Genomic DNA, 21,150 nt, shown 5'->3' with positions numbered 1-21,150 from the left:
TACCTCATTGCCTACAAGAGACAACTCACATAACAGGTTCTTTTTCCCCCAAGGTTAAATCTCCTTGAGGTACACATCGAGTTTCCTCATCCTTTCTCATCACCCACCAAGTACACCCAGGCCCCTGAGCAAAGACAATCCCACGAATGGGTTTGCCCTTTCCCATGGGAGGTGCAACCCATACTGCCTTCCCCAGCCATTTCCCTGGGTGCACTACAGGGACCTTATCTCCTCCCACAGTATGTAGTGGTTTTGTTTGGGCAGGACCAGGACTGTTAACCAGCCAAGTGGCTTCTGCTAAATTTTTATCCCAGTGCTTCCATGCCCCATTGCCCAGTGCTCTCAACATGGTCTTTGGTAATCCATTATATCTTTCAATCTTTCCAGAGGCTTGTGGGTGATAGGGGATGTGATATATCCACTCAATGCCATGTTTCTTTGCCCAGGAGTTTATGAGATTATTTATTAGATTTCTCCAGCCGAGATCGTTGTGTAATCAACGCCATCCACTTACTCCATGTAGCGCTGGTTGCATGATGTATAGAAGGGGTTTTCCCTTTGAACATCCAGTGTAGCAAAGGCAGACATGGTGCCAAGAGGAGATGAGCTTCTGGGCCAATGACTTCTGAAGCAGATTGAAGTCCCTCATATGCTGCTAGTATTTCTTTTTCATTTGGGGTGTAGTGGGCTTCCGATCCTCGATATCCTCGGCTCCAAAACCCTAATGGTCAACCTTGGGTTTCTCCAGATGTTTTCTGCCAGAGGCTCGAGGGGAGACCATGCTCTCCAGCAGCAGTGTAGAGGATATTTTGCACATCTGGTCCTGTACGAATGGGCCCAAGGGCGACTGCACAAGCTATTTCCTGTTTAATTTGTTGAAAAGCTTGTTGTTGCTCAAGGCCCCACTCAAAACAGTTCTTCTTTCTAGTTACTCTAAAGAGGGCTCACAAGCTGACTATAACCTGAGATATGCATCCTTCAGAATCCCACAAGGCCCAGGAAAGCTTGTGTTTCTTTCTTATTAGTTGGTTGAGACATAGTTGCTATTTTGTTCACAACATCCATAGGCACATGCCCATCTTGCCGTTTTATGCCTAAGGACTGTATCTCTTGTGCAGGTCCCTTTACTTTGTTTCTTTTTACAGCAAAACCAGCTTTTAGGAGAATCTGAATTATTCTTTTCCCCTTCTCAAACACTTCTTCTGCCTTGTTGCCCCATACAATTATGTCATCAATGTACTGTAAATGTTCGGGGGCATCACCCATTTCCAGCACAGTTTTGATTAGACCATGACAAATGGTAGGACTATGTTTTCACCGCTGGGGCAATCGATTCCAGGTATATTGGACACCTCTCCATGTGAAGGCGAATTGTGGCCTGCACTCTGCTGCCAATGGAATTGAGAAAAATGCATTGGTGATGTCAACTGTAGCATAGTATTTGGCTGCTTTTGACTCCAGTTCATACTGGAGCTCCAACATGTCTGGTACAGCAGCACTCGGTGGTGTCACTGGTGAGGACGTGCAGAGGCTCTCTTCATAGTTTTGCAACGAAGAAGATATTCTCTCCACTGTTGGTATATCCAAGTCTGAGTGATACACCATTGCTAAGATATTAGAATACGTAGCTGGGGTGCTCTGAATCACTTTTCTCAACATGGCCCATGTACACTGGACATCGTCTGGATCTGTGGAGGCCTCGGCATTATCTAGATCACCATAGATGACTTCCAACACAGCTAATTCCCTTAGGTATTGGATGCCTTCATCTGCTGTAGTCCACTTTCCTCGGGCATTTACAAGATCTTCCTTGAATGGGTATCTTGCCCTTTACACTTGAGAGGAGCTGTTTCCAGAGACTACAAATTGAGGTCTTTTTTCCAATGCCTCTATCAATTCCCAGGTCCCTAGCAAGAGATCCCAGCTGTTGGGCTTCTCTATCTTCTAGTTGCTGACTGTCAGCCCTGTTATCCCAGCATCGGAGCAGCCAGGCACCGATCCGCTCACCTGGCTGACGAGTGGAATCTTTTTGCATATCTCGAAGTTCTGATGAGGTCAGGGACCGAGTAGTTTCCATTTCCTTTTCTATTTCTTTCACACCTTCTCCTGATCTCCTTACTGAAGGACCAGCTTCTTCTTCTAGCCTTTCCTCTTCCTTCTCTTCTGCCCTTACTAATCAATGATATGGACTTGTTGACCTCCTTATCCACTGTTTCTTTTTCACTACTGGGGCAACCACCGTGGTGGTTGTTTGATTCCCTGACTCAACCATGTGGTCTCAGATACAGTTTGAGTTTCTGCTTCAACCATAGTTCTCTGAGAGGATTGGAGTGTGGCTCAGTAGGCAGAGGCTAGGCCCCAGTATAGTGTCTGAACCTGATGGGCCTCATTGGGGTAGGCAAGACACCCTTCTATCAGGTGGCGTGCCAGTAAAGCAGGGTTTTTTATCTGTTCAGGTGTAAAATCCCAGGTTACAGGAGGTGATAACCGTCCTAGGAATTTGCCCAGATTCATCCACACACCCTGCCACCCAGGGACTGGCCGCTTCAGGGGGCATTTTAACATGTTTCCATCGCAAATTTGTCCTCTCTGATGCCCAGATGAGTCCAGATTCCACAAAATATGTAATATACCAGCCATGTTAATTAGTAATATTAAAACTCTCATATAAGGGTGACTAAGGACCTGGGAAGTCTGTATAACAAAATTGTCTGCATCAGTCCGAGTTGAGGGGAAAGAGGTGCTTTGCCCCATGACCTCCACAAGATAGCTCCCACAGCACAATAAATCCATCAGTAACAGAATGAGACTCACAATTATTATTTGGGCCATCATGTTCCCAGGCCCTTTCATCCTTTTCACAAAATCATGTGGCCAACTTAGCAAAGCTATCAAGGTTAGATCGCAGCACAGAGTCAGTGTTAGTAGCATCATGTTCCCAAACATTACAAAGTGTAAGATAACCTGTATTATGACAAGGCTTCGTGACCAGCACAGGAACTTTGCACTCATTGACTTGCTATAATTACAATGCAGTTAATGTAAAACTGCTATTATTTCACCCCATGTTGGGCGCCAAAAAGGCTGTGGTAGTTTGACCCTGGCTGGATGCCAGGTGCCCACCACACCGCTCTATCCCCTACTTCCTCAGCAAGCCAGGAAGGGGAGAAAAATAAGATGGGAGTCTCTTGGGTTGAGATAAAAGCAGTTTAATAAAGAAGCAGCAAAGCCACATGCAGGAAGCAAAGCAAAAGCAGATAAAGCTGTTATTCTCTACTTCCCATCAGCAGTGATGTCCGGCCACCTCCGGAGAAGCAGAGCTTCAGTACACATAGCGGTTGCTTTTGGAAGGCCATAAATGAATCTTGCTTCCCCTTCCTGCTCCTCTCCCCCAGTTTATATTACTGAGCTGATGTCATATGGTATGGAATATTTCCTTGGTCAGCTGTTCTGGCCGTGGTCCCTCCCAAGATCGTGCCCACCCACAGCTATTGGTGAAGGTGGGGGAAGGAATGCTGGAGGGACAGCCCTGATGCTTTGTGAGCAGTAGTCATAATATTGATACCAACAGTAAGCACAGCACTGCAAGAGGTGCTGTGGAAAATCACTAACATCTCAGACCCACTACAAGTGGTTAGTGTTGAGCTGGCACATTTTCATGAGTATACAAATTTCAAGGGATAGATTATCTGTTAATGTGGTCATATAAAGATTTTTCTTCACCTATGTGTCTTTAAGTTATTACTTTTCTGTAATTGTTTGATAAATGTGAAAGGTGTATACCCATGAATGACTACTATGGAGTGGTAACTCCCTGGGCTTGTTTTAATCTTGCTTTCACTTTTTTTGCATTGAAAGATATATATTAGAGACAACTATAGATTTGAGTACAAGGAAGTTCCTAATTCAGTCACGGGTGTTTAGTTTTTACATATTTAAGATAGGTGGAAAGGCTTAGATTTTTAATTTGAATGTATATTGGGGTGTGCTAGAACTTCTTTCAAGATGGTTTTACCGAGGAAAAGATAAAAGTTGAGGTTTATGGCTGTCATACCTAAAACTAGTTCATAGCCAATAGAAAGCCTTCATCTTATTGCAAAAGCTGAGGGATTATAATGCTGCTCAAGTTTGAAATGACAACCCTGTAAACTATTTACTGTGGAGATAATGCTTGAAAAAATTCCAGATTCACAGTTCTGGAAATCCTTTGTCCCTCAAACCAGATTTCTAGATATAGGCAAATAATTCATCTAAAAAAATGGAAAAACCCTGAAGGGTTTTTTTTTTTATCATAGTTTTTATGTTTTAACTGCAGGATATCATATACGGCATTTTTACCTGGAATTGGAAATATGGCTTGCTTCATTTTCCATTAGACTCTTAAATACTTACAGGCAAATAGCAAGCTCCATAGAGTGAAAATATGTTGCCTGCTGAGTTAGCAAGATACCCATCATAGATTATTTTAGGAATGGTAAAAAAAAAATAAAAGGGGAGGGGAGGAGATGGGACAGTCCAGGTACTATATTACCTCTTCAGGCTTTCCTACACCACCACACCATTGACCATACTTCTGCCTGGACTTTTGCTTTGAGAATTGGACAGTATTTGCTCTCCAGTCTTTTGTTTACCTGCCAAGACTCACTGCAATACTTTCAGTTCTTGTCAACGTTATTGGATTTTATATTGTGTGTGTCAATATGCTTAGTTGTACCAAGACTAATCCATTTGAGCAGAGATGCCAAAATGTGTGACAGAGTTTTAATTTTAAAAAAATAGAAGCCACAGTGCCACAAACCATTTTATGGCTGATTTTTCATATGAGTTGATAAGAAAATCTGTTTCAAGTAGGTTTTGAGCTCGCAGTGAAGAGAGTTATGGGGTTTTTTTTTCTGTTTTTCACAGAACTGTCTAGGAAATGTGTTGTGAATGCTGTTTCTGAGTATCTTCTTGCCACGTTATGCTGTATTGCCTTCTCAGCCTTCCTTTCACTTCTTGGCCTTTTGGTTGAGATCAAGTGCTTAAGATCTGTTCTTATCAGTTTAATATTTGATGTCTTTGATGAGTCAGAGACTACAATGATGAGTGCCCCTCAGCTGCACACCAAGATGAGATGCAGAAGGCTGACCACCCGAGGGAGTATCAAATCAGGGAGGATCCTTCTGCATCCGTCCAGGGAAACCTGTGTGTTTGAGTAAGCCCCTGCGCTGCCTCTACACCAATGCACACAGCCTGGGGAATAAGCAGGAGGAACTGGAGATGCGGGTGTGGATGCGGGGCTACGACCTCATTGCGGTCACAGATGTGGTGGGACGGCTGCCATGACTGGAGCACAGCCATGGAGGGCTATGGATTGTTCAGGAAAGACAGGCTGACAAGGCGAGGAGGTAGAGTTGCTATCTATGTGAGAGCAATTAGAGTGCATTGAGCTCTGCCTGGGTGGGGATGAGGGGCAGGTTGAATGTTTATGGATGAAAAGTAAGGGGCAGGGTAATGTGACTGATACTACTGTGGGAGTTTGCTACAGTCCACCTGATCAGGAGGAGGAAGTGGATGAGGCCTTCTACAGACAGCTGAGAGCTGCCTCACAGTCACAATTCCTGGTCCTCATGGGGGACTTCAACCACCCTGATATTTGTTGGCAAAGCCACACAGCCAAGCACACGCAGTCCAGGAGGTTCCTACAGCATGTTGATGACAACTCCCTGTCACAGGTGATTGAGGACCCAACGAGAAGGGGTGTGCTGCTGGACCCAGTACTGACAAAGAGGGTCTGGTTGGGGATGTGAAGGTTGGAGGCAACTTTGGTTGCAGTGACAATAAGATGGTGAAGTTCAAGATCCTGTGTGGAAGAATCAAGGCACCAAGCGGGACCATGACCCTGGATTTCAGGCGAGCTGACTTTGGCCTCTTCATAGACCTGCTTGAATGGATCTCATGGGATAGGTTAATAGATGGTAGAAGTGCCCAAGAGAGCTGTTTGATCTTCAAGCACCACTTCCTCCTAGCCCAGAATCAGTGTGTCCCCACAAGTGGAAAAGGAGGCAGGAGGCCTCCATGGATGAACAAAGATCTGCTGGGACAACTCAGGGAGAAAGCAGAGGGTACATTCAGCAAGTTCGCTGATGATACCAAACTGGGAGGACTGACTGATTCCCCAGAAGGCTGTGCTGCCATTCAGCGGGATCTCAACTGGCTTGAGAGTTGGGCAGAGAGGAACCTCATGAGATTCAACAAGGACAAGTGCAGAGTCCTGAACCTGGTGCAGAACAACTCCACGTACCAGTACAGGCTAGGGGTGACCTGCTGGAGAGCAGCTCTGCAGAGAGAGACCTGGGAGTGCTGCTTGACAGCAAACTAAACATGAGCCAGCAATGTGCCCTAGGGGCTAAGAAGGCCAATGGCACCTATTTCACTGTTGAGATGAGGGAGCCCTGGCACAGGCTGCCCAGGTAGGGTGTGGAGTCTCCTTCTCTGGAGGTTTTCAAAACCCACCTGGATGTGTTCCTCTGTGACCTGATCTAGTTGGACCTGCTTTAGCAGGGGGTTGCACTAGATGATCTCTAAAGGTCCCTTCCAACCCCCACCATTCTGTGATTTTCACGTTCTGTCAGCTGCACAGCATTGTCCTTTTGATACAATAGAAAAGGTTATGCTTCCTGCCTCTCCTTTGTAGCTCTACTAAGGGTGAATATAAGTGTTCTGTAATGGTAAAGAAACTATCTCTTAGGTGGATGTTACAAGCTGTCCCCCATCTAGCAGATGACAGAAAATAAATCGTTAGCTACAGTCTGTCTTTGTATTTTGCATTTACAAGGCAGGCTTGAGTACTTACCCACAGAAAAGCATATGCTGTGAGGATATGCTGACTGTGGCTCTATTTCAAGATAAAACTTGCCACTTAACATATTTTCATTTTCTTTGCATATAAAGCAGCTGAGATGCACAAGAAAGTAGTGATTGTGTGATGATATAAATAATTTCCTCTTGTATTATGTTCCTGATTACTCTCTACTGATGTGATGTAACTTGTACCAGATGTGTTTTCCCACTAACTGGGAACTGCTCTGCCTGTGCACTATTGTTTCATGCCCTCTTCTTCAAACTGTGCCATTATATTGAAACTTTTTTCATGTGCTCTGAAATATTCCTGATGCGTTGAACTGTAGGTGACTGAACCATTTGAGTAAAATACTTTGTATTTTCACATTGTAATCTCTACTTATTTCTCGCCAATATGCTTTTCAGAATTCATGTTACCTAAGGGTTTCATAGAGCAGAGTTGTAGTGAGAAAGCATTAACGTTTTGTTATTTTTAGGAAAATCACAGCAGAACTTTTTGCTGGGCAGTATACTTAAAGCTAAGTTGTATCTGTGCAACTGAAATTATATTTTTGATGCATTTTCTTGTATTTCTATCCTGTCTGCTGATTAAATAGATGACTTGAAATTGATTAATGGGTAACACTGATTTAGGAAGCAAAGTGAAAAATCACACCCATATTTACTTCTACATTTATACCTACCAGAATGTTGCATTCTCTTATCGGCCTTTCAAAATATACACGTGTGCCAGTTTATCATAGTTCTAATACTTCTTCTGTATCCAAATAATATGACTGGTAAGTGTGGAAGTGTTTGACTTAAAATGATACTGCTCTTTTGAAAGGGTTGAGTTACAGTTGCATTCTGAATTCACATAAGTTTTAGCTGTACTGGAAATTTCTACCTCATGAAAAGAAGCATGGAAGCTGGGACTTCAGTTTTGGTTAGAAATTTGGGTGGTAGCCAAACTGTAATGTGTTCCAGGTTTGGCATAGTCTAATTAATCCTCCCAGCCTGCAACCACTGCCGTGCTCTTTATCTGAGTGTAGTTTCTTCAACAATTATTTGACTAGTTTGAAATTGATACATTATCTTACATTGTTTAAGTTAGTTATTTATGTACATAGTGGTTTGCCACTTGTAACCTTCATGCAAATCTGGTTGCCACATGTCTTAATGGAGCTGCTGAGTTGTAGCTTCCAACTAAAAGGCATCCGGGATCCTTAAAATCATCAGATTGTTAATGCATGTGCAAAACAGCATTATCTTTAGTTATAACAGTTTTATAACTGTAGTCTGAGAGAAGTCTTGTTTTATGGGAGAGAAAACTTTCTAATTTCAAGATGCTCAAACTTTCTCATTGAGCTTTGGTTTGTGTACAGTGGTCAGTACAGTTAAATGGCAGAATGGAAAATTTGTTAATTCCCTGCAACACCTCTTGATTGCATCCATTTAAAAGCTGCTGTTAAACTGACATCTGCCTACTCTGAAACTGAAGAGGGGAAGAAAAAGATGTTTGGGGAATTGTTTTGTGTTAAGGACAGAATCAAGTTGGAGGCCTGTGGCCAGTGGAGTTCCGAAGGGATCAATTCTGGGGCCAGTCTTGTTCAACATCTTCATCAACGACCTGGATGAGGGGACAGAGTGTACCCTCAGCAAATTCCCTGATGACACCAAACTGGGAGGACTGGCTGATTCCCCAGAAGTCTGTGCTGCCATTCAGCGGGATCTTAATCAGCTTGAGAGTTGGGCAGAGAGGAACCTCATGAGGTTCAACAAGGACAAGTGCAGAGTCCTGTAGCTGGGAAGGAACAACCCCATGCACCAGTACAGGCTGGGGGTTGAACTGCTAGAGACCTGATTGATAATAAACTAAATATGAGCCAGCAATGTGCCCTCGTGGTCAAGAAGGCCAATGGTATTCTGGGATGCATCAAGAAGAGTGTGGCCAGCAAGTCAAAGGAGGTTCTTCTCCCCCTCTACTCTGCCTTGGTGAGGCCTCATCTGGAGTCCTGTGTCCAGTTCTGGGCTCCTAAGCTCAAGAGGGACAGGGAACTGCTGGAGAGAGTCCAACGCAGGGCCACCAAGATGATCAAGGGTATAGAACATCTTTCATACGAGGAAAGACTGCGGGAACTGGGGCTGTTTAGTCTGGAGAAGAGGAGATTGAGGGATGATCTTATTAACATTTATAAATATCTAAAGGATGAGTGTCAGGAGGTTGGGACATCCCTTTTTTCTATTGTAGCTAACAACAGGACAAGGGGTAATGAGATGAAGCTGGAACACAAAAAGTTCCACTTAAATATAAGAAAAAACTATTACTGTGAGGGTGACGGAGCAGTGGAACAGGCTGCCCAGAGGGGTTGTGGAGTCTCCTTCCTTGGAGGTCTTCAAGACCCACCTAGACATGTTCTTATGCAACCTGATCTAGGTGACCCTGCTTCTGCAGGGGGATTGGACTAGATGATCTCTAAAGGTCCCTTCCAACCTTCTAAAAATTCCAACCCATCTAAAAATTCAGTAGTATCAATCTTAAGAAACTAAATTGAAATATGGCAGTGGGGATCCAGCTTTCTTCATGCTTAGCTGCTCAAGCCATTCATTTTCTTTTAGGACCTTTCTCTCCTGTAGTCACGGGATGTCTCTTAGACTCTGCCCATAATTCTCCTCTTCTGCACCGTTTAGTCCCAGGTTTAGCTCAGAGTATGCTGTTTGGTCAGGAGTTCCAGTGTATTTCTGATTTGATCTACACAGCCAAAAATCTTGGCTTGATGTCACAATACTGTGCTACCAAAATGTAATTGTCCTGGTGAAAAATATATATGAGAGCCTGATTACTTGTATTCAGTAAGAATCATGTGGCATTTTTTGCAAGAGGAAGTAACAGGATCCTGGTCAAATTCCAACTTGGATAACTGCAAGTGAAATTTAAATGGGCAAATGTAATATTATTTGGCAGCTGCATTGAGGAATAAGTAGTTGGGGGAAGGGAGAAGGGGACAAAAGAATGCCTTAAGTCAAGAGTTTGGTGAGACTGTATGAGGGATCTCTGAGGTGGAAACAAGCAGGGGACATGATGTTCTTAATCTGATTTAGTGCTTCAAGTTGAAAATGGCTCTGTTGAAATTCTTCATGTGTATCTACATTAATGTAATACCAGACAACATTCCATGTCCTCTCTGGGTAAGGATGGGCACCCTTTGGGGGAGATACAGAAGGAGAAGAGGTATTTCTGTGTAGGTATGCACCTTGTTTGATGGAGAGGCATACGGGAGCAGAGCAGAAGCTTAGGGCCATTGGTGCTTCCAAGAGTCAGCATCTTGGCCTTGTGTTGAGGCAATGGTCTTTGGCAGGTAAAGAATATTGATTCCCTTGATTTCCATATCTCAGGAGTCTAGTACCAGTTCTGGTCCTCTCAAAAGGTGCACATATTTGTACCTAACTGCCAGTTTTGCTTGAGACAGTGCTATAGGATAGCCCACCCCCAGCAGATAATCTGCTGTCATGGTTTAGGCCCATCAAGGGACAAAATACCATGATTAGACTCAAGTACCAAAGACTTAAGAATTCCCAGGGACAGGGAGGGCTTAATTGCCATTTGTGGTCCTGGACAAAACAGACCAGGCACCTAACCTCCCACCTCGATGAGGAGAGTTAGAACGCAAGGGGGTTTATTTTCTGCCAAACTACTCTGTCCCCTTTTAATATGACACCAGGCTACTCAGCTTGGGGAAGAAAACAGAAAATAATTTAATCCACCACCAGCCAAAACATAACTGTAAAACCCCAAAACATAACCAACACAAAACAACACAGAGTGGTACAATGATGAAGAGCACAACCAACCACCTTCTCCCACCCCTCCCCTCTTCCCCGGCTCAGAGTCCTGATCCCAGTGTCTTTATCTCCTCTCTCACTTGAACAGCTCAGGGGGGCAGGGAATGGGGATTTCAGTCAGTCTATTCCTGATGGCTTCTGCCATTTGTCTCTCCTCAGGCCAAGCAGGCTCCTTGCTGGTCCTTCCTGCTCCTCCACGGGGTACCTCACACACCCAGCAGCCCTGCACAGGCTGCTCCAATGTGTGTTCATCCCAAAGGCTGCAGCTCCTCTCCACCTTTCGTGTGGGTCTGCTCTGCAGCCCGCAGGCTCTCCAGCACAGCCTGCGCCATGGCCCTTCCTCACACAGTGTCCTGCCCATCTTCACACACTCACCCAGAGCTGCTGGTGGCTCTCAGTCCTACCATTGCCCTCCATGGGTTGCAGGGGCACAGATGTGTTCTTGCCACAAGTTGCAGAGAGGTCTCTGGTCCCGTGCTCCTCCGTCCTTCTTCCTTCTCTGATTGTGGGGTCCCCATGGTCGCCTCCATCTTGTACCACTCTTACACCTCTTACCAAGCACTTCAAAATCCTGTCCTTAAATAGTGCTGGCAGAGGCACCAGATTGGCCCAGCCAGGCCAGAGGTGGATCTGAACCCAAGAGCCAGGGGAAAGTCCAAGGATTCTTTACCGGGTCTACACTGCAAACCTCTCCTCCTGTTACCAAGCAAAAGCAGCTCCTTGCTAAACCATGACATCTGCTCTGTGCTTTACCTCGTTTGTACTCAGCAAAACAATTTGCTGGAGATTTTAGTGATTATTCTTTTTTAATTGACTTTGTTTTCTCTGTTATCTCTTATAGATAAAATGTTCAACGGTTTGTTGGCAACTTTCTTCAGAAGAATAATTACTACTGCTCGGCTCTTGCCATAATATCAGAATTCTATGACCTACACATCAGTGCTAAACACCAGCAGAGAATCGTCTTTTTGTTCATTCCGTGTGGTTGGAACATGCATTGGTCTTGAGAGTCCATCCTGATCTAAAACTGCTTAGTTGGTTTTCTGGGATTAAAAGTGCTTGATGAATCAGGGCCCCCCCAAATGAGTCAAACAACCAATTCTTGCCAACAATTTGTTGAAAACTGTGCCGCGCATGTAGCAGGGATGGCACAAGAGGACAGTCGCCGTGGTCAGGTGCCACCCGTGTTTTATCACGGTGCCAGCCAGGAACTTGATCTGTCCACCAAAGTATACAAGAGAGAGTCAGGAAGTCCTTACTCTGTGTTGGCAGACAGCAAATTGAGTAAACCACATCCCCACGAAAGAGAGGAGCAGCCATATTTCAGGGAGAACAGATCTGTAGGAGAGGTCCAGGCTGTGAAAGAAGATAGAGAAAACTCTGACGACTCTGAGGAGGAAGAAGAGGAGGAAGATGAAGTGACATACAAAAGGGAGCAGATTATAGTAGAGGTAAACCTTAACAACCAAACATTAAATGTATCAAAAGGGGAGAAGGGTGTCCCCTCCCAGTCCAAAGAGACTGCTGTTCTTAAGACCAGCAGTGAGGAAGAGGGTGACAGTGGGGAAGAGGCCACTGAAGACAGTAGTGATTATGAGGAAAATGAGAGGCAGAAGAAAAAAGAGAAAAAAGTGGAAAAAGTTAGTGTTGCACAAAGGAGAACAAGGAGAGCTGCATCTGCCGCAGCAGCCACAGCTTCCCCATCACCCAGAACTACAAGGGGTCATAGAAAGAGTGTGGAGCCCCCCAAGCATAAGAAGAAAGCTGCAAAGGAGCCCAAGGCACCTGTGCAGAAATCAAAGTGTGAAGAGAAGGAGACTTTAACCTGTGAGAAGTGCCCCAGGGTGTTTAACACACGCTGGTACCTGGAGAAGCACATGAACGTCACTCACAGGCGCATGCAGATCTGCGACAAATGTGGGAAGAAATTTGTTCTAGAAAGTGAGCTGTCCCTTCACCAGCAAACAGACTGTGAAAAAAATATCCAGGTAGGTTTGCTCACCTGCTTGCCAGATTTCCATACTTTCTGTCGTGCCCTGGATATAGCTAGCGGACACTTCAGAGGGGGAAATCTTTTGCACAGCCCAGGTTCTGACTGAGACCTTGTCTCTACATATCAACACTTTGATGTCTTCCTGTCGTGGTTTAGGCCCATCAGGGAACAAAGGCCACGATTAGCCTCGAGTACCGAAGAGGCTGAGGATTGCTCGAGGGCAGGGAGGGCTTAATTGCCGCTTAAGGTTCAGGACAAAACAGACCAGGCTACTCGGTTTGGGGAAGAAAACAGAAAATAATTTAATGCAAAATCAACCAAAACATAACCAAAATGAAACAACCCAGAGTAATACATCAATGGAGAGTCCAACCAGCCTTTTTAAGAACACCTTCTTGCCACCCCTCCCCTCTTCCCGGGTTCAGAGCCCTGATCCCGGTGTTTTTACCTTGCCCCCCCCGAACGGTTCGGGGGGGCAGGCAGTGGGGGGTTCAGTCAGTCGGTTTCCGAGAGCTTCTGCCGTTTGTCCCTCCTCAGGACGGGTGAACTCCACACCAGTCCTCCCTGCAAGTCCGTGGGGTAACTCACAAGCATGGCAGACTTGCACGGGCTGCTCCGATGCCCACTTATTCCAAAGGCTGCAGCTCCTCTCTGCCTCTCGTGTGGGGCTGCTCTGCGGCGCGCAGGCTCTCCAGCACGGCCTGGGCCATGGCCATCTCCCCACACAGTCCCTCGCCCGTCCGGGCTCACCCACACGGAGCTGTTGGTGGCTCTCAGTCTTGCCACGAATCTCCATAGGTTTCAGGGGCACAGCTTGTATTCTCGCCACGGCTTGCAGAGGGGTCTCCGGTCTACTGCTTCTCGTTCCTTCCTCCTTCTCTGGCTGAAGGGTCCGCGTGGTGGCCTCCATCTTGTATCACTCTCCACCTCCCGACTCGCATTTCAAATTCCCGTCCCCTAAATAGTGATCGCAGAGGCGCCAGATTGGCCCAGCCGGGCCGGAGGTGGGTCTGAACCTAGGAGCCGGGGGAGGGTCTTCACTGCAACCCGCTCCCCCTGTTACCAAGCCAAAAGCTGCTCCTGGCTAAACCAGGACACTTCCAAAAGAAGTAGATTGCAGGGAACAGAGTGTACAGCTGACACCTGCTTTAGCAGAGCTACTCTAGTATTTAACTGCAAGTTGGGGAAAATGCAAAGCTATTTTAATAAATGTCAGACTCAAGAGTAACTGGCCTGAAAACAAGTGCATTTGCAGGGAAGTACTTTGACAGGATAAACCCTCTTTCTTCAGGTGCTGAGCACCAATAGCTTTCACTTGCTTTAAAGTTCAAAGTGTCCTGAAACTCAGTCACGATATGTCCAGGTATGGTTTCAAGGGAGAATAGAATTATGGCACCTCAATGGTACCGGAACTAGAAATTTGTAAAGTACCAGAGAGAAAAGCAGATGAGAAAAGAAGCTAGTGAAGTCAGGATTTTAACTTCTGTTAAAAGGTAACATTTAAAAATGCTACTGAGATAATTATATACAGATAATTTACAGTAGTGTTCATGTATACATGTGGAAGTGTATGAATTCAGTAACCAAATCTGTTCATGAGCCTGTCCTTTTCCCACTGTAAAAAACTCGGCAAATCTCACTTGTAATATAAAGATCTCTGGCCTTTCTCACCAGAAGATTTGCATCTTTTCATTTTACACAACAATGGAAGCTTGTGTTGGAATAAAACCATTTTAAAGTTTAGGTTGTGGAAAGAGTTTCAGAGTTTCTGATTCATCTGTGGTTTGTACTTTGCTCATAGGCATCAATGTTCTCATGTAACTGGGGACACTGTTGTTTTCTCTGGCAATTCGAATGTACTGGGTTTTGCCTTGTTAAACTAGGCACAGTGTTGACACCTTCTTCTGAAATAATCCCACTGCCAGCATGAAACAGCTTGAGTTCCATTTTTGTGCAGCTGAAATATTGAGAGTTTATAGGGCCACAAGTTTTTTTGTCTGTTCAATGAGTTTTTCCAGAAAGATTTAAGAATTTAGATTTGTTTGTTTGTTTGCTTGCTTAAATGCTAAACTGAATTGGTATTCAGTTCCCACTGTATGGGAGACAGATTAATTATTTCTTGCAATTTATCTTTGCTATAAGACTCAAATGCAGCTCTATATAACACTATACTATTTTTCCTTGTGTTTCAGCTCATAGGAGGAAGACTGAAGGAAGGAATATAATATAAGATACTGAGTCTTGAGCCTAGTTAGTAAAATACATAAATATTGTTTAAACCTGACCAGCAGGTCAAGGGAGGTTCTCCTCCCCCTCTACCTTGGTGAGGCCTCATCTGGAGTCCTATGTCCAGTTCTGGGCTCCCCAGCTCAAGAAGGACAGGGAACTTCTGGAGAGAGTCCAGCACAGAGATACCAAGATGATCAGGGGACTGGAACATCTTCCTTATGAGGAAAGGCTGCAGGACCTGGGGCTGTTTAATCTGGATGAGACTGATGGGGGATCTTATTAATATTTACAAATATCTAAATGGTGGATGTCAGGAGGTTGGGGCATCACTTTTTTCTCTTGTCTCCAGTTTCAGGATAAGGGGTAATAGAAAGAAGCTGGAACACAAAAAGTTCCATTTAAACATAAGGAAAACTATTTCACTGTTGAATTGAAGGAGCCCTGGCACAGGCTGCCCAGGGAGGGTGTGGGGGCTCCTTCTCTGGAGGTTTTCAAAACCTGTCTGGATGCATTCCTGTGTGACCTGATTGAGGGGAACCTGCTTTAGCAGAGGAGGTGGACTGGATGATCTCTAGAGGTCCCTTCCAACCCTACCATTCTACGATTCCGTCGTTCTGTTATTTCAGTTTGTCTTTGCAGTTTTTGAAATAAATGCTTCAAAAGTGTAGTGTATCAGAGAACATTTAAATGTAAATTTAAGCAACACCCTGTCATCCAGGTGACTCATTCACAACATAAAATCTTTTGACTTTAAAACAGGAATTCACAAGTAGTTTGAACATGTGATATAGAATAGAGAAGTATCCTATAATCCATGCACACACCTGTTTCTGAGGGGTTGCACTCCTATATCCAAAAGTGATAGGAAGAGAAGAAATTGTAGAAATTGTGGTTTATATCCAGTATCAGAAGAATCAGGTCCAGAAACTTTCCCAAATACTTTTAGTGCCAGAAGCTGCTAGTCCTCAAGTTCTCAGTATTTGCCTATAACCAACAATTATTTTTGTCCTGACATTTGGAATGTTTCACATCTGCTTACTAAATTATTTTTATTACACTTGGCAAAAGGAGTAAGGGGATACAAAAGTTTTACATTAATGTAGGGTTTAATATGTCAAGTGGGATATGGAGCTTTGTCGAAGAAAAAAAACAGTTTGATTATGTAAGTGGTAGTCGAACTGATAAACATGACTGGCTCCTCTATTTTTCATCTAAGTGATGGAATCTATCTTTTCTTAAGTAACTTCTGGTTTTCATCCTTTCAAACACCTTCACAGAATTTCTGTTGTCACCTTAGACTCTCTGTGTAGTAGCTCTCTGTTAGTGTTCTAAATTACTTGCTGCTGATAGTCAATTAAATGGGAGACTGAGTGTTTCAAGGGACTGACCTTAAATCAAGGATTTTTGATCATTTCTTAGCATTGCTTTACTCGCTAGGGTTTGGGTTTTTTTCCCTCAAGGGCTACAGTTTGTTCCTCACATGTTCCAAAAGTACCTACTTGGGTGCAAAGGTTCTCCTTGGAGTCAGTGTGGTGAGCACTGTACCAGAGTTTCCAATCCTGCAGAGACTGAAGCCTTGTGGGAGCAGTGTAACTGTGTGCAGAGAAGGAACAACTCAAGTTGGCAGAAGGCATAGTATTTGCACATTCTGCAATGAACAGCATACAGCCCTTCTTACTTTGAGGGGAAAAAGGGTAATTTATAGGCAGAAAAATTGAGATGTACCAAAAACCCCAAATATAATCATAGAATGATAGAATGGTAAGGTTGGAAGGGACCTTTAGAGATCATCTAGTCCAACCCCCCCTGCAGAAGCAGGTCCACCTAGATCAGATCGCATAGGAACATGTCCAGGAGGGTCTTGAAGACCTCCAAGGAAGGAGACTCCACAACCCCTCTGGGCAGCCTGTGCCACTGCTCCCTCACCCTTACAGTGAAATAGTTTTTTCTTATGTTTAAATGGAACTTTTTGTGTTCCAGCTTCTTTCCGTTACCCCTTGTCCTTCAACAACTAACAAGAAATAGCAAGCCATAATTCCTTCCTCTCCACTTCAAAGATGAAAATCACTTGATATCCTCACATTTGTTTCTGCTATCAAGTTTTACAACTAAGGTTATTCTGAAATTTTCAAAATTGTATAAGGGGTTTTTTTAATCAAGTTTTAACAAGAACTAACTATTGGGGGGGAAAAAAAAGAGATGCATGAAAGCCTGTGGATCCTGCTAATCACTGACTTTCTGGACACTTCATAGTAGCTGTATAAATGAAGAGTCAGAACATGAAAGGCAGAGGTGACAACTGGCTTTGCTGTATGAGCTGTGTACCAACTCTGTGTGGTCAAGAGCTGCAAGATGGAAGCTGGCTTCTGTATAGAGCTAAAAGGATGAGAGAGCTTTGACTAGTTCACAGGCCGTTAGACTTGGAGTTTGAGGGGTCACAGCACTGTGGTGAAAGCCAAAGCTGGACGTACAGATGACTTTAAGGCAGCTTGTTGGTGCTGGCCTCCTCCACCTCTGTTGGCTTCTTCCCACACCAGCAGTGCCTGCAAAGTTACCTTCTCTGTATCGGCTCCTTGAGGGCTGCATCCAGCCATAAATGCTGTTGTGTTTTGGAAATAAATGCAGTGGCTGTAGTGCTCTTTTGGTGACACCGAAATGCAGCGTGTTAACATCCTTTCTGATCCTGCTTCATCTGGCTTTCCTTAGTGTAATTGTTTCAAGTATGAAACAGTGCATGTAAGTTGAAGTACAGCGTGAGACAGCATACAGCATTTTGACTTATTTTGGGCTTCTTTTTGTCATGTAAGAGGAAGAGGCTTAACTCCACAAAGTTAAATCACTGAATCTTTCTAATTTAAACTTCCTTCTATTTATCCCATTCATACAGTGCGTTTCCTGTAATAAATCATTTAAGAAGCTCTGGTCCCTCCATGAACATATTAAGATTATCCATGGATATGCAGAAAAGAAATTCTCTTGTGAGATTTGTGAAAAAAAATTCTACACCATGGCCCATGTGCGAAAACATATGGTTGGTGAGTTAATGATCAGCACTTCTGTTGGTTCTGCTCATAATGTGTCTTTGTGGTTCTTAACTGGTAATGGGTGTTTTGAGCAGAATGATTAGGCAAATTGAGTTGTTTGTGCTTTATCCTTAGCAAAAAGTTCAAGTCTGTATTACTGGGCAGCAAGCAAAATATGTGTGTATATGTACATATATTTATAAGCTGCTCAGTAGTAATCATTTTCCTCTTCAGGGTTGGAGGGAAAAAATGGTTAAAGAGCTGTTTGCATTTAAATGACCCTCTCTAATGTACTGTTGTGTTGCAGCACACACAAAGGACATGCCATTTACATGTGAAACCTGTGGAAAATCATTCAAACGAAGTATGTCTCTCAAAGTACATTCCCTACAGCATTCTGGAGAAAAACCTTTCAGATGTGAGGTGAGGCAGCAACTATCAATATATTTAGATACGGTAGCATAAGGTATAAAATTAGTAACACTGTCAGTAGGTGGAAACTGAGTTGACTGATGTGTCAATCCTTTCTGTGACACTACATTTATTTTGTCAAATTACAGGGACAATGAGAAAGACACAGACATCAATAAAAAGACCAGTCCCACTTTACTCTCTACATCAAAATGTCACAGAAAACAAGACAATGCATTCAGCCACCACAAAAAGCCCACTACACTCTGAGCAACAACAACAACAAAAAACAAAACAAAATGACAAAACAAAACAACACACGTAATCATTTATATATTATGCAAGTTTTCAGGTGAGCTCACTCGATGTCAATAATTGGATGCTTGGAGGTAACAAAATCTAAGGTCCACAAACACTCGTGCTGCCAAAACTTGTTTCCTCATCTTTTTAGACCACATAAAACAACAGTACTGTATCCCGAGTACCCGACATGTCTTCTCAGCTTCCAACATCCTCCCAATGGACTATCCGGAGGAATGTTCCCAGGACACTTTTCCTCATCCCTTTTATTTCTCTCAGGCCTGGCACTTCTATTTCCCATTCTGACTTCCCGAGACTTTTACTGTCACTCTGTGCTTTCGCTTCGTCCTTTTCCGGCTGTTTTCCTCGCGGAACAACAGAACCGCGGATCCGGACTCCGCACTCACTTCGTACCTGTGGTATGTCTCAAGCACACACACGCACACAGAAAGTCTCTCAGAATGCCCCATCCAGGTAATACTTAATAGTCAATTTTCTTACCCTGGATACCCGACCACCAAAGTAATACTTAATAGTCAATTTTCTTACCTTGGTCCGTGCACAGAGTTTCCTGGTTGATATGATTGTGCCTACTATTCCTGTCCTTCCCCCTGTGGTTCACTGGGTCTGCCTTTAAAACTTGGTCTCAGGATCCAGTCGGTCTCCTCTGGAACCCCTGTCGATGATTCACGGGACCGTTGAAATCAACGGAATGCGTCTTCCCGTCCTTCAGCGACAGAGGTCCCTCAGGAAGACGACTTCATATCCCGGACGAGCCCCCAACTGTGAGAAACAAAACAAGCTTTCTCGCGAAAGACTCAGGTCAGACTCTGCAGTGAAGCACTTTTATTAAGCGTTCTTGCAAGAGCGGGAGTCCTAGCTAGTAGGCACTCCTGACAGGTACAATATTCGGCTTTTTATTCCCTATCCCGGCCACAAGGTCCCTCCCTCGTTTCCCCATTGATTAGGTACTCCAAGGTTTACAACTTCTCAAGGCGCCTACAATCCCCTCAGGGGATGTCTGATTTTTGTATATTATCACCCATTCCCCACAGTCCTGAGATTTAAAACTCTAGTGAACATTACAAACAAACAGATAACAGTCTTATGGTCAGTCCACTGATTTACATTACACAGAGGCAGATAACAGTCGAAATTCCTTGTCTTAATTTCCTTCTAATTCTGCAAAAGCAACATCAATATTTCTCACACAATGAAGTACAGTTTCTTAAAATTTGGGGAAAATTCTCCACGTGGACAGCACAGCAGGAGTGCATCTAACAGCAGTTCAAACGGAGATGTACTTGGTTTTTTTTTACTGCTGGCTGTCCTGTTTTTCCTCAATGAGTACACATTACAGTGGGATTTGAATCCTAGTTTTCCCTGGCGGTTGTCACTTAATGTAAATTATGTTAATCCTCCCTATCCTGCCCAGTTACTTGAAACAGATACAAGTGACAAAAGTGGAAATAAACAAGTTACTGCTTGATTTTCACTTGTGGGAAAAACTATTGCCCTCTCTGCAAACTGAGTAGACTGCCTCCTTGAGATCTAAGACAGTGTTCTGAATTTGCATTTCTGAAACTTCAGTGTGTGTGTTGGGATGGGGGAGAGTATTTCATAGATGCATTCACGTATGTTTGTGACTAGTTTTATGCCTGCCCTCGAGAAGGAGGCAGTATAGGACAGATTTACTCGGGCATATATCTGGGGCAGATAATGTCTCAGTCATCTGATGGGGATGCTTGTGGGCATCACATGATGGAGGCAGTGAGAGTGCAGAGACCTTCCTGTTTCCAGGGTCTGATGGGTCACCCAGTCCATGAAGTGGGACACGACTCCAGTTGGACATATAGTAATGACAGCAACGCAGCCAGAGTACTCTTGGGGGTAAGACTCAAAGGGAAAGAAATTACCTCATACCAATAAATAATAACTAGAAAACAGACTGGCTTGCTGAAAGCCAGACTTACTGTTGAGCTGCAGTGGGTTTTGCTGTGTGAGCAGAGTCCTCTAGTGGAGGCATACTGTAGTCCAGAGATCCCTGGCAAAGCTGTAAAACCTCCAAATGATACCTTAAGCCAATAGAAGCACTTATTTTGGCATAACTGTGTTTCTGCCGAGCTTTTGCCAAAGAGCTATGTCAGCTAAAGGTTGTGATTGTTCCATGCTTCTTGCCAAGGCTTCTGTGCCAGCAGACTTTTTAGTACAGACCAACTTGTACTCTCATGAAATAATGTGTTGGTGTGAGGGTCTGTGTGTGTACTAGTTCAGGTATTCTGTACTCCTTCATGTAGTACATTTGAGTGTTGTCCTGTGATTGCCTTACTCCTTGATATGTGATGCCTGAATATCATGGATTGCTGTTTTTCTGTTGCAGAACTGTGATGAGAGGTTTCAGTACAAGTACCAGCTGCGTTCCCACATGAGCATCCACATTGGGCACAAACAATTCATGTGCCAGTGGTGTGGCAAAGACTTCAACATGAAACAGTACTTTGATGAGCACATGAAAACACACACTGGTAA

General features: G+C 44.0%; 1 protein-coding gene and 1 pseudogene across 9 annotated transcripts in view; both read left to right on the top strand.

Moving 5' to 3' along the window:
* The window catches only part of LOC104552115 (zinc finger protein 652), a 57,283-nt gene that overhangs the window by 17,274 nt on the left and 18,859 nt on the right, over window positions 1–21,150 (top strand). For all 9 annotated transcript variants that reach the window (XR_009820699.1, XR_009820700.1, XR_009820701.1 and 6 more), the window contains exons 2-5: window positions 11,507–12,653; window positions 17,775–17,922; window positions 18,218–18,333; window positions 21,002–21,146. Coding sequence is in view for 1 of the 9 variants with exons in the window: in XM_062016635.1 (XP_061872619.1) it covers window positions 11,748–12,653; window positions 17,775–17,922; window positions 18,218–18,333; window positions 21,002–21,146 (1,315 nt within the window). In the remaining 8 variants the exon portion in view is untranslated. The remainder of the gene's footprint in view (window positions 1–11,506; window positions 12,654–17,774; window positions 17,923–18,217; window positions 18,334–21,001; window positions 21,147–21,150) is intronic.
* LOC133628688 (U2 spliceosomal RNA) lies at window positions 4,988–5,094 on the top strand (annotated as a pseudogene).

The sequence above is a fragment of the Colius striatus genome, chromosome W (assembly GCF_028858725.1).
Source record: "Colius striatus isolate bColStr4 chromosome W, bColStr4.1.hap1, whole genome shotgun sequence".
Taxonomy (NCBI): Eukaryota; Metazoa; Chordata; class Aves; order Coliiformes; family Coliidae; genus Colius; species Colius striatus.
Note: the sequence above shows the minus strand (reverse complement) of the source record. Positions and strands in the feature narration are given on the sequence as shown.